The sequence below is a fragment of the Staurois parvus genome, unplaced genomic scaffold (assembly GCF_062004578.1).
Source record: "Staurois parvus isolate SC_StPar_1 unplaced genomic scaffold, SC_StPar_1.0 ptg000044l, whole genome shotgun sequence".
NCBI lineage: Eukaryota > Metazoa > Chordata > Amphibia > Anura > Ranidae > Staurois > Staurois parvus.
Window position 1 is genome coordinate 6,662,816 of NW_028317840.1, and position 13,465 is coordinate 6,676,280.

At 40.8% G+C, this 13,465-nt stretch overlaps 1 protein-coding gene across 2 annotated transcripts in view; it reads left to right on the forward strand.

Annotated features, from left to right (window-relative positions):
• The window catches only part of GRID2 (glutamate ionotropic receptor delta type subunit 2), a 1,339,544-nt gene that overhangs the window by 1,219,014 nt on the left and 107,065 nt on the right, over nucleotides 1-13,465 (forward strand). For both annotated transcript variants that reach the window (XR_016308769.1, XM_089663824.1), the window contains exon 14: nucleotides 8,408-8,574. Coding sequence is in view for 1 of the 2 variants with exons in the window: in XM_089663824.1 (XP_089519950.1) it covers nucleotides 8,408-8,574 (167 nt within the window). In the remaining variant the exon portion in view is untranslated. The remainder of the gene's footprint in view (nucleotides 1-8,407; nucleotides 8,575-13,465) is intronic.

The window sequence follows — 13,465 nt, forward strand, 5'->3', positions numbered from 1 at the left end:
GTCTCCATGCTTTAATTTGTTGAGAAATCGCTTTAAAAAACACCACCCTAGCATTTCCAGCCACAGCCATTTTCAGTAAGGGCAAACAATACATTCAACCTTTTCTTTACTGAAACCATCTGCCCTTAGGTCAGGCATTCAGACTGGAGGGTACGCTTAGCTAAAAAAAAAATTCCTGGAATGTATGACATCATTTTTCCCTAGGCCAGAAACCAGGAAGTAACTGAAGAATTGTACAAAAAAAAGTTTAAAACAAGAAAATATAATATAACTTATATATTTACTAATGCTAGCAGCATAGGATTGAAAATAGTTAATGCAAATTGAGAGATTTTAATCCCACTTTATTTTACGTTTCTTGTTGGGCACTAAAAATTTAAACTATATCAAAATTTCAGTTTGAAATTTGTAGTCAGAAGGTCCAGTTCTATATTATGCTGACTGCAGAATGCTGTAGTATTTTACTGCTATGCTGTGAAAGACCTGAAAATCTGATGTAATCTGATCTTTGGTAATTCAGGTCTGTTCAGAACACACAGGCAGCTGAATGAATCCGACAAGGGACACCCCTCCCCCCACCCCCCAGGACACTGGGGGTCATTTGATTGGCACAGCCACAAGTCAGAGAATGACTTACATTTTTCTAAATTAATACAAGGCATTCTCTGATTGGACAAGGTAGAGACTGAGACATCTTGGAGCAAGCAACTCGCTGTATTCATTATGCAAAAGGGCAGCCACTTGGCACAGGACCCCAAAGACCATGCAATCACTGTAGTAGCACCAATTACCACAGTGAATCATTGCTTCCACAGTGGCCCCACAGGTATGGAATACATACTCCTACATCAGTCCAGGAAGTCCATAACCATGTAATAAAAAGCCATACCTGGAGTTCAACTTTAATTTATGCATTTTTTTTACTGTAATCCTGCTCTATAACATGTTTGTCATCTAGGAACTAGCTAAAATTTCAACTTATTAGTGGGGTTATTTACTAAAACTGGAGGGTGCAGAATCTGGTGTAGTTCTGCATAGAAACCAATCAGCTTCCAAGTTTTATTGCCAAAGCCTAAACAAGCTAAAGTTAGACTATTAGCTGTCTATTTCTATACAGAACTGCATCAGATTTTCCACTCTCCAGGTTTAATAAATCTTCCCCATTGTGACAATGGGAGTGCTTGTATTTAGGTACATTAATCACTTTGACCTTTCTGCTACTAATACTAACCTCTCCCACATTCCCATGTTAACCTGATTACCACCAAGTATCCTTAAAGATGCATGATACATCCAGTTAGGTGGGTGCATTTTACATTCTCCCCTTCCAACCCTTAGACAGTGCAATTGGCTTTTAAGGTACTTTGGCTGCAAGTTGCAAGCACTGTCACAAAGAAAAAGGAACGTTCTTAGTCCTGTGTAAGCTTTTTAGGCTCTGACAGGTTTAGCATTGTGGGCAGAGAAGATACATGGTAGTTTGCAGAGGAGGTGAGCTGTAACGAGAGACTGTTACTTTTGCCATCAGTAGGTGAAGTGACAGGTTTACATTAACCTTCAAGGTAGAGGTGACAATTATTTAAATTACCTGGGATTATAGAATAGTTTGTGAATCTATCCATTTGAGTAAACTCTAATGTAAAAAGCCTAACATTTCTGACCTCTCCTGTAATTGACATTGTTTGGCTGTCATGCTGATTAAAGGGCATCCAGATACAAAGTTGGGACTACATTGACTGCATGCCCAACCAATGTCAGTGACTCAAATTACTGAGGCTAAAGACAATAGGTTTAAACCACATTGGAGTTTATATTTTTGGAGAAAGATCTTTCAAAGCACATGTGTTTGATGCTGAAGGGCATCAGGTTTTTTATCACTGCCAGTTGATCCCCCTAGAGTGGGGGGCCTGCAAAGGGTATGTTCTGCTCACCTGCCACTCATGAAAAACAAAAAGATGGGCATTTCCTTCCTGGTAAACAGGTTTAAGGGTTCCTTTGGATCCCAAACCAGTTCAATATGTACACAGAACAGCAGTAGTTTATAAAAGTATTACCCGACCTGCACTTTTCTAACACAAAGTGGTTCTTAGTCTAGGTGTTTGTTACCTTAATGCATTATTTTATATTATTGCAGGTACTTCTATAGCGCCATCAATTTACTCAGCGCTTTACATATATATTGTACATTCACATCAGTCCCTAACCCTCAAGGGGCATACAATCTAAGGTACATTACATTACCAAAGCAGCTGTAGTATAAGTATTTTTTTAATACTCATAGAATGTATTACCATTTTTACATTTGAAACAATTATCATCAGAAGCTTGACTAATGTGAAAGTGGTTCTAAAGGCTTAAAGTGTTACTAAACCCAGGTCCCTACATTCACTCTATCTGGTCTCCCACAGTACCCACAACATAGAAATAAAGGGTTTTTTTTAGTAAATATAAACTGCTAAATACCTTTTCTCATCAGCAGTATATAGCAGTCAAGCACATGTGAAAGCTTGTAGGAGCTTTCTTTCTGCTCTAGGAGAATGTAGAACCCCTGACCTCTGTCTGAACAGTGCTGATTGGCCCTGTGCTGATCACATGCACTCTCCCAAGAAAAAAAAACCTCTCTAGCAATACACACCAAACTGAGCATATGCAGAGTGACTCCACCCGATATGTCTTATCAGGAGATAAGAGGGGGATACTGGAAGAAGGGAAGGATCAGAGAAGTCAGGATCAAACATCATTTTTAAACAATGCAGAGGATTAAACCCTTAATTTCCACAGTGAGTATAAGAAGCATGCTTTACTGCATATACAGACTGATTTTACTGTTGTGTGTTTAGTAACACTTTAAGGTTTTATTACCTTATGCATGAAGGTAAAAAAACTTCTCTGTGTAACATCCCTCCCCAGCCCCCGTAAAACTCACCTAAACCCCCTCTCGATACAGCGATGTGCACTGGAGTCTTGGCTATCCCGGAACACCCTCTTCTCATTGGCTGAGACAGAAGCAGGAGCCAGTGGCTCCCACTGTTGTCAATCACAGCCAGTGATCCAATGAGAAGAGAGAGGGGGCAGGGGTGAGCCCTGACTCCGTGTGTGAATGGACACACGGAGCAGTGGGTGCCCCCATAGCAAGCTGCTTTCTGTGGGGGCACCTCTAGGCGGAAGGGGCCAGGAGAACCTGCACAGAACCCAAGAAAAGGAGGATCAGGGATGATGTGTGTGAAACCACTGCACACAGCAGGTAAGTATATATGTTATTTTTTCCTTAGAAAAATAAGCCTTTAGAATCACATTAAGGCAACAAGTATAGGAGAATGTATTTTCCTTAAATCTGATTGTTATTGTTGAAACATTTCTCCATTTCAATAGGACCTCTGTCTTATCCCCAGCCTGTCTTTAACTGTTTCATAATACTGTATATTTCTTATAAATTAGGCCTTCTCAATGTTCCTTTTAATTGAATTTCTTATTGGTGATTCTTAAAATCATGAATGTGTTCTGGCTTTTACTTAGAAACATAAAAAACAATGCTAAAATTATAAAAAAGTTACTATGTACATATGTGTGAAATTTGTATTTGTGTTGCTGAATGATCACTACATATTGGGGGGATATGTAGTAACACATCAAAAAAAGGCTAAACAGAAGCAGAGAGATGTACCATGTACAAGGGTAGAACCTGAGTCATAAATTAGAGAATAATAATGTATAGTAAGCGCTCGTCTACAATGCAGAGCAGCTGAACATCATAGGAAAACACGTAAAAGTCCCAAAACACATAAATAAAAGAAATGCAGCGCTCATAAAACGTGAGTAAATAATATTAAGACACAGTCCGGTGAAAACAGTGCTCCTTGATTCCCAGTGCAAATGGTAGAATTTCACACTAACCAGAACGCGCATGGGTAATGCGCATGTGTATATATATATCCTGACGATCCCCTCTCCACTCAGGTCTGGTCAAGTGTGTAGCTGGGAAAGATGGAGATCCTACGCCCTCATGTGGTGAGAAAATGATCCGGCAGGTCAGACCAGTATCAATCTGGGTCCCACCTTAGGTGGGACCCAGGACGCCGTTGACACTAAGCCGCCGGTGCCACGAGGAGGCCCGGCGGCCATCTTGACTTCTTAAAGGGTCAGTGTGTTTGCTCATACTTGGCTATTCAACTCTCAATTATGCACCTGTGTTGTTTTGAATAAAAGTTTTACCTACTACACTATGAGTGCTTCCCTATGTCTCCTGTGAGGAGCTTCTTCCATCCTTGTAGCCCTGGGGATTCCTGTGCCAGTTCCTTTGGAGGCTTTTCCAGATTGATACTGCTCTGACCTGCCGGATCATTTTCTCACCACATGAGGGCGTAGGATCTCCATCTTTCCCAGCTACACACTTGACCAGACCTGAGTGGAGAGGGGATCATCAGGATATATATATACACATGCGCATTACCCATGCGTGTTCTGGTTAGTGTGAAATTCTACCATTTGCACTGGGAATCAAGGAGCACTGTTTTCACCGGACTGTGTCTTAATATTATTTACTCACGTTTTATGAGCGCTGCATTTCTTTTATTTATTTCTGAGTCATAAATTACTCCTTTGGCTTGTCTAAAGTCATGCTGCATCTGAACAAAACCTGACCTTGATCATTTCTTAATTATGCATCTATTTACAGTGAAAATCTGTTCCATCGTTAGTAATAAAACTTTGCAAATGATGTCTCACTGCACCCATTGGGAACCTGATCTCCTAAAGACTGGACTAAATTCTGGCAAGTTGTATCCAAACGTTTCCTAAATGTACAAGCATTGGAAAATTCCTACAAAGTATTTTCTATCTGGCATTTTACTTTGGTCAGAATTGCTAAATGTATTCCAAATTATCTAAGGTCTTTCTTTGGAGGATGCAGAAGTAAGGGTAATATGCTTCATATTTAATGGATTTTCCCAAAAGTTCACTGTTTATGGATAAGAGTATACCCAATGATAAACTCGGTACTACAAATTAATTTCTGCAAGGACTCATGAGAAGCCTTTCTCCACAGACCAATAAATGACATCCCTCAGTGGAGCTACATTTTCATTACACATATTTTTAGTTACCAAGCAAACCATTGATCACATGTGGAAGTCTCCATCCCCTAATCTGCAGGAGGTGAAATCCAGAATCCAAGCCACATTTGTTAATGAAAAGTTAACTGTTCCTAGAAAACAAGCATGACAAATTTCTAGCGATATGGCAACCTTGGCTGGATTTCTTTCCTCCCTCACAACTGACCTTGCGCATGTTGAACTTTAAAGGGCTGAGTAAGCATACCTTCATATTCTTTTTCAGCATTATGTGAGCGGCCTCTGTGGTCTTCCCCTCTACCCTTTCTTCTTTCTCTCTCTTTTTTCTCATCTTTCTCTCTTTCTACCTACTGCTTTTTTAACTTCCTTTGTCCCCTTTTTTACGAAATCCATCTTTTTGCTGTTTATTTCTCTTTCATCTCACACTGGTCGTGAAACTAGGGGTACACTTTGTAGGCAGACATATTTAGATTCAAAAGGTAAAATCCACCTGCAGTTAGATCCTTTCGTTATTCTATATTGGTTGGTAGGCCCTCAAGAGGTTTTCTCTGTTACATCATAAGTATTAACCACTTGCCTACCAGGCACTTATACCCCCTTCCTTACCAAGCCAATTTTCAGCTTTCAGCGCTGCCGCACTTTGATTGACAATTGCGCGGTCATGCAACATTGTACCCATATGAAATTTTGATCATTTTTTTCTCACAAATAGAGCTTTCTTTTGGTGGTATTTAATCGCCACTGGGCGCTTTACTTTTTGCGCTATAAATTAAAAAATGCAAAAAATTTGAAAAAAAAAAAAAGTATATTTGTTTCTTTTATAAAATTTTTCAAACAGGTATTTTTTCTCCTTCACTGATTTGCGTTGATGAGGCAGCACTGATGGGCACTGATAGGCGGCACTGATGGGCACTGATAGGCAGCACTAAAGGGCACTGATAGGCAGTACTATTGAGGTGGCACGGATAGGCGGCACTGATAGACAGCACTAATTAGGGGTCACGGATAGGCGGCACTGATATGCAGCACTGATAGGCGGCACTGATAGGTGACACTGATGATGGGTACTGATAGACGGCACTGACTGGCATCACTTCTGGGCACTGACTGGCGGCACTGACTGGCACAACCCCTGGGCACTGACTGGTGGCACTGACTGGCAGCACTGCTGGGCTGCACTGGTGGGTGGCACTGGTGGGCAGCACTGGTGGGTGGGCACAGGTGGGTGGCACTGGTGGGCACAGGTTGGTGGCACTGGTGGGCACAGGTGGGTGGGCACAGGTGGGTGGCACTGCTGGACACATGTAGGTGGCACTTCTGGGCACAGGTAGGTGGCACTGCAGAGTGGCACAGGTGGGTGCACTGCTGGGCACAGGTGGGGGCACTGCTGGGCACAGGTGGGGGCACTGCTGGGAACGGGTGGGCGGGGCTAGTGGTGCCCAACTTGCGGGTGTCACTGCTGGGCACCGATCATCAGGGCACTGATCATCAGTGCCCTGATGATCGGTGCCGATCCCCGCTCTGACAACTGCCGGTTCTCGGCAGTACTTTCCTCACGATCTGAAAGCGTGAGGAAAGTGCAGCCGAGAACCGGCACTTGCCTTTCCCTGTGATCAGCGTGTCATTGGACACCGCTGATCACGTGGTAAAAGGCCGGTGGGATCGGCCTTTCACCACATCCCGTGATCAGCTGTGTCCGTAGGACACAGCGATCACGGAGATCGCCGGGTGCGCGCCCCCTGGGGCGCGCAGGAGAGCGCGTTCTGGGAGGACGTCATATGACGTCCACTCAGAACTGGCCGGCCGCGGTGAAGCCGTCATTCGGCTATGCGCGGTCGGCAAGAGGTTAATTGGTGTAGCGCTAATACAAAAAAATAGACAATATATAAAATCGTAATGAACAAATAAGTAAATAAACATAAAGCAAGACTCCCCTTATGATAACCCCAATGGGGGAATATAGCCGTGAATGGCTAAGTGAATATAGTGGTTCCCTCTTAGGAACACAATGCACAAACAGGTGTAGGTGAGACACCACTCAATAAAGCAATGAGTGATGGTAATAAATACACAAACAGTCCACTTCAAGCAAATGGTGTGAATATCTCCGCAAACGTGAACATGTCACTGGTGTCACAATCCTTAAGTGGTCTGGGTGCCCCCTCACCTCCTTGCAATGACCCCAAGGGTCAGCTCACTTGTTGTATAATAAGCGTTATGCTCAGGAGCCACCTCGTCCTTTCAGGAACCACACTGGATACCACAGTAGAGCCACTACCTTCCAGATCACCTCCAATCACTTTATAAATACCGCTCTCATCTCAAAAGCGTAGTCCAGAGAAAGAAAATGAAATGCTGGGAAAATTGCTTTGTTCATTTTTGAAGATTTAGTTGCCACTTGTATACACATTCACACCAAATCCAGTTTTCACATTCTTAGTCAAGGTGGTCAGTAGCAATGATTCTGGAGAAGAATAACACATATACACTTACTCTGTTACATTATGTAATACTGTAATACCTATATGTCACATACACCTGTTATGCATGGAACTTTTACCTTATTAGCAATAAAACTAATTGGTACCAGAACGTCACAAACTGGTTCCCAAGAATACATAAACACAGGTATGTAAACTAGTCACAGAAGCATTGTTGAAAGAGACACAACCCGATTTGCAACCAATTATGCTACAAATGTTACCCATTCTGATTTATCTCATCATGGTGAGCAGATCACATGGCAAGGGGCTGATTTTCAAGAGCATGTGTCTTCCAACTAATGTACATACAGTATACATTTTAGTGTTCCAGTTGGATTTTAAAGCAGTTCAGATAAAAAGTGCTGAAGTTAAACTATATTTAAAATCAAATTTGTTTGCAGTCTTTATAAAAGAGAGATAGGTTAACACCTCTATCTTTTTTTGTCTGAGTCCATATTGAGGAGGTTACAAGAAACAACTGGATTTTTTTTAGACAACGGTCACTAGAATGGGTGTCTTTGTGGGCAGTTTTCCCCTTTTTTTCTTGTTCATGTGAAAGCTGTAACATTCTGGACTTGCGTCTTATGCCCACAGCAATGGTCAACAGGACAAACAGAAAGGGTGAGATCCCTCAGCGGGGACAAAAACATCAATAAACAGCTGACGGGGTTTGGATATGTTTCCTGTACACAAAGCAAATTTTGAAAACTTGCTCCTACCCTCTTCAAAAAATGTTGACATGGTGGCCATAATCAAAACCGAGGCCTTACTAGAATAAATTCTCAAATGTCTATTAATGAGTAATGAAGGTTTGTTGATTGTGTAGAATTCTCTCACTTTTGTGTTATCTTTTTATAGGTAAAACATGGAAATTATGCATTTGTATGGGATGCTGCAGTGCTGGAGTATGTGGCAATAAATGATCAGGACTGTTCCTTCTACACAGTAGCAAATACCATTGCAGACAGGGGCTACGGCATAGCGTTGCAACATGGAAGCCCTTACAGAGACATTTTTTCACAAAGGTATGTTTCACATGAAATATGCTAACACTCATTCAATAAATGGAAAGTTGTGATTTTATTTTATTTTTACTTATTGTAGAAAAAAATCTACTAATGACATGTTTTCTTACTTCCCAGTTCAAGCTTCCTCTGTTACTTTTTCAATAATGTAACATTTATTGTAATGACATACTGGTAAGTTTTAATGCTGTGCATTGTCAATCTCCAATCCAATTAAAAGTTTCTCATTGTTCCCTTGTAACGTGTGAAAAATGTCTGACATTTTACTCATTGCAGAGTAGTGCCTTTGCTTATGTAAGTTTGTTCTTTATTGAAATGCTTGTGAGACAGGCTTATAGCTACCTTCAGTAGCCTAGATTGCAAACTGAAACACCTACATGTGGTTATAACACATTTGTATTTTTAGTTAACCATGATAAAATGGGCTTGTCAATGTAAAATCCTACTACTGTGCTGCCTTCAACAGAATAGTACTATTTTTTGTCACTGTTCACCTGAAGAGAAAATTGTTGCTGTACTGTTTAAAGTGATGGTCCCCAAGAGTCTTGACATTGCTCTCAGCCTTATTAGTACCAAAATAAATGCCCACCAAGCCATCAATGATTTGGCATTTTGTACTATTAAATCAAATAGGGACTGCAGAATATTTATTCCACATTGCAACTAAGGAATTCAGCATGAACTGTTCAATAGTGGACCTCCAGCAAAGGAGATTATAATTAGAAGACATTGACTGGCATTTTATTTTTCACAGTAGCAACCAGATCCTGACAATATAGGTTACATTTATTTCCTTTTTAATAAATCTTTGCTTGTATACAATATATACAAATATTTTATCTTTCTATTTTCTTTATCATTTATATTAGCTGACATTGAGAAATGTTAGTACACTTTAATATGCATGTATACAGTCTCCTTTATAGTAATTGTTTGTGAATACAGAAAGATTATTAACACAAACTACACAAGCCTTATTTTTAAATCTATAATATGGGAGGATATGAGAAAGTAGTGTTTTCTTTTTAAGCAGGTAAAGTTATGTTTATGCGTATAACCAATTTATTCATTATAACAAGGCATACAGTGAAGCACAAAGTGCAAAGAGCATTGCCACACACAAGCAGTCAAAATCCTTTCCGTACTATTCTGACTTTAGTTCCTCACACACCACATTGATTTAGCCTTTGTTTAAGCCTTATGATAATATTTTCCATGCCATTCTTTAACAATCCAGATTATTTTTTTTCTTGAAATCCAAATGGCTAATGACAAAAACTTCATGCTACGTTGTAGTTTTATTATTTTTAAACCTTCTTGAAGTTAGACCATTACAAGATTGATTCTGTTTGGTGACATGGATTTCCACACTTAAATAAAGTTGTCTATATATATAAAAAAAAAATAATCAATTTGTGGATGTCTCAATATTAACCACTTTCCGTCTGCCTGCCCGCAATGTACTGCGGATGGGCATCAGCTACAGGACCAGAGACGTACCCATACATCGCTGGTGTTGCTCCAAGCCCCCCCCCCACGTCTGCTGTGTCTACTGGACACAGCTGAATGAAGATCCCGGTGAATGGGTCCCGGTGATCATGTTTCATGTAAGCTCCCATTCACAGACCCCACAACCAATGGACCAGGGTTTTGGGAAAGAGTCAGTTGTCCTCATCAACATGGGGACAAGGTTCGTTGTCAGACCCAATATGTTGTGGGCATGTAACTTGGTATGATTCAGGTGGGAGGGGAGATTAAAATCCATAGCAGACTTGAAGGGTCTGGTAAGGAATTTGGGGGGCCCATGACATTTTTTTCACAGGATCTCCTTAAAATCTATACAAGGCCCAAAGGGCTTGTTATAAAATTTTGGGGGGACCCATGCCATTTTGTTTTACACTATCCATGCTGTTTGTTTACTTTACCTGTCAGTCAGGAATCCCCAGCTGACAGCTGAATGTATTAGGTGGAGATAAGTCATTGGCAGTTAGGACACTCAATTCTGATTCCCTAATAGCCTGGAGGAGTTTGTCACATTTAACAGTGGAAATTATAACCAAAATGTTTCACTTCACACTGCAGCTGAAGGTTCAGCTCAACACCTATTCATTCAGCTGTTCACACAGGAATCTCTGCAGACTGTACACAGTGCTAAGTTATCCCTGATATTATTTCTGCTGCCGGTCAAACATTGTTATCCTATAGTGTTAGGCTGTTTTCTCTATTGGTAAATGTTAACACTCACGGTCAAATGTTCTTAGGGTTATTTTTCTCTTAGGGTCCAATGTTAAAGAATTTTACATTTTCCAAGCAAAATGCAACAAAGAAACTATCATACATACAGTATGTTTCATACATTACAGGTATTATTTGTTACTTTTGTTTATTTCTTACTTTGTAAGAAATTTGAGTCATTTGCAAAGTTAATTTTTTTATGGCTAGATCACTACACATGTGTATATCAGGGAAAAAACATATGTAGCACACCTGTAATGCATGCACATTGTACTATGTTTTATCAATTTAAAGTATAAAAAATACTTGTTGATGAGCCAAATATTATATTGACAAGTGTTTGTAATGAGTGAAGAGTAAAGCTCCCCCTGCAGCCCCCCTCAAAACTTTCCTGAGCCTGATCTTCATACAGCACTCTGAATGGGAGCCTCGACTTTCCTGGGTTTCTCGTTCCTCATTGGCTGAGACACAGCAGTGGGAGCCATTGCCTCTCCTCATTGGCGGGACTGAGCCACACTCTGTGTGTTCCATAAACACACACAGCTGGCTCGGGAATGAGCATGCATGCGTGCTCCCAGCGCAAGCGGCTTGCTCTGGGGGCATTTGGCAAGGGAGAGAGGCCACAAGCACTGGTGGGAGACACAAGAAGAGGAGAATCAGGGCTGCTCTGTGCAAAATCATTGCACAGAGCAGGGAAGTATGACATGTTTGTTATTTTAAATTAAAAAAAAAACTTTAAAACCACTTTAAGTCCTGGTGATGGCCATAAAGACACAGTATTTTTGTAGACTGAATGCTATCAGCTCTGGCCAGTTTTCTCTTTCCAAACTACTCAGACCCCTAATCAAACTCCACCAACTCCACAACATAAAAGTGAATCCTTCTGTAGTCCCAAGTTAAGGACTTGAGGCCAATTACTATCCTTGAGATAACATGAGAATTATCTGCTCTGACTGTCTTACATATTTGGCAAGGTTTAATAAAGACACTAGTCCATCCAGTTCAACCTGAGTTTGTGTGTGACTACTATTTTCCATATCCCTGTATACTGTGCTCACTAACAAATACACCTAAAAGTTGTTTGAATTTATCTACACTACTTGCTGCATCACCAACTCTGAAAGAAAGTTCCAAAGCCTTCCCGCTCTGACAGTAAGGAACCTTTTTTTAAAGTTTGTAGTCATTCTTTGTAACTAATGTTCTCCAGCCCCCTTAGCTTTGTTGCCTTTCTCTGGACCAGCCTTTTTCAACCAGGGTGACTAGGTACTCTGGGGTGCCTTCAGGTTTCTTCAGGGGTGCCTTGGCAAAATGCCTAAAATTTACCCAAAAATTGTGTACAAGCCAGAAGAAGAGTAAAGCCTGCCTTTTAGTTTCATAAAGCCACAGGTTTTCATTGTGCGCCATTACAAACTTCCAGCCACCAGCGTCCTAACAACCAATGATGTCATTGCTTTATAAGGAGGGTGCTGGGTGCCTGTCAGCATCTTTTTTTGTCCCTCCCCTGCTCCTCCCCTGAGGTCACATTAGCTTAATTTTAAAGGGTATCTTGACTGAAAAAAGGTTGAGAAAAATTGCTCTGGACTCTCTCCATTTGAACACATCCTTTCTGAGGATTAGTGACCAGACCTGGACTGCAGGCTCAAGATTCAGCCAAACCAGAGCTTTATAAAGTGGTAGAAATATAGTCTTATCTCTTGAGTAAATATTCTTTTTAATGCATGCTAATAGTCTGCTATTCTTACTTACTGCAGCGTGTCATTGCAGACTATTACTGAGTCTGTCATCTATTAGGACCCCCACCTGGATCCTAACAAGTAACTTGCATGAATATTTTTAGCTCCCAAGTGCATTACTTTACAATTTTCATTATTAAACCTTATCTACCATGTAGCTGCCCACACCTCTGTTTTATTCATGTCTTCTTGAAAAGCTGCTATATCCTTTTGTGAAGTTATTACCCTGCTTAGCCTTGTATCATCATCAAAAACCATTTATTTCAACCTCTACATCATTTATTTTTTATTATTATTATTGGTACTTATATAGTGCCATCAATATACGCAGCACCATATATATATATATATATATATATATTGTATATTCACATCAGTCCCTAACCCTCAAGGGGCATACAATCTAAGGTCCCCAACTCTCATTCATACCTACACGTACTACGACCAATTTAGACAAGAACCAATTCACCTACCAGCATGTCTTTGGAGTGTGGGAGGAAACCGGAGTTCCCGGAGGATACCCACACAGGCACAGGGAGAACATGAAAACTCCAACCAGGTGGTGCCGTGGTTTGGATTTGAACCAACGACCCTAGTACTGCCAGGTGGAAGTACTAACCATTTAGCCACTGTGCTGCCCATTTACAAGTTAATCAGAACTGGTACCAGGACAGAACCCTGAGGTACCCCTCTAGACCATGAGGTACAATTCTAGACCATTCAGAAAATATGCCATTAATCACCACCTTCTGGATCCTCTAGAATTTTACTTACTTACTGTCCATCCAGTCCTGAAATTTTCACAGTTCTACCAGACAGCAAAATCAGTTGGTGACCTGACTTTTCTCTACTACAGTTAGGCGAGGCAGCTTGATCTTTTTCTGCCCCAGCCTGTAATTGAACTGGGAAGAAATAGCTGGGCA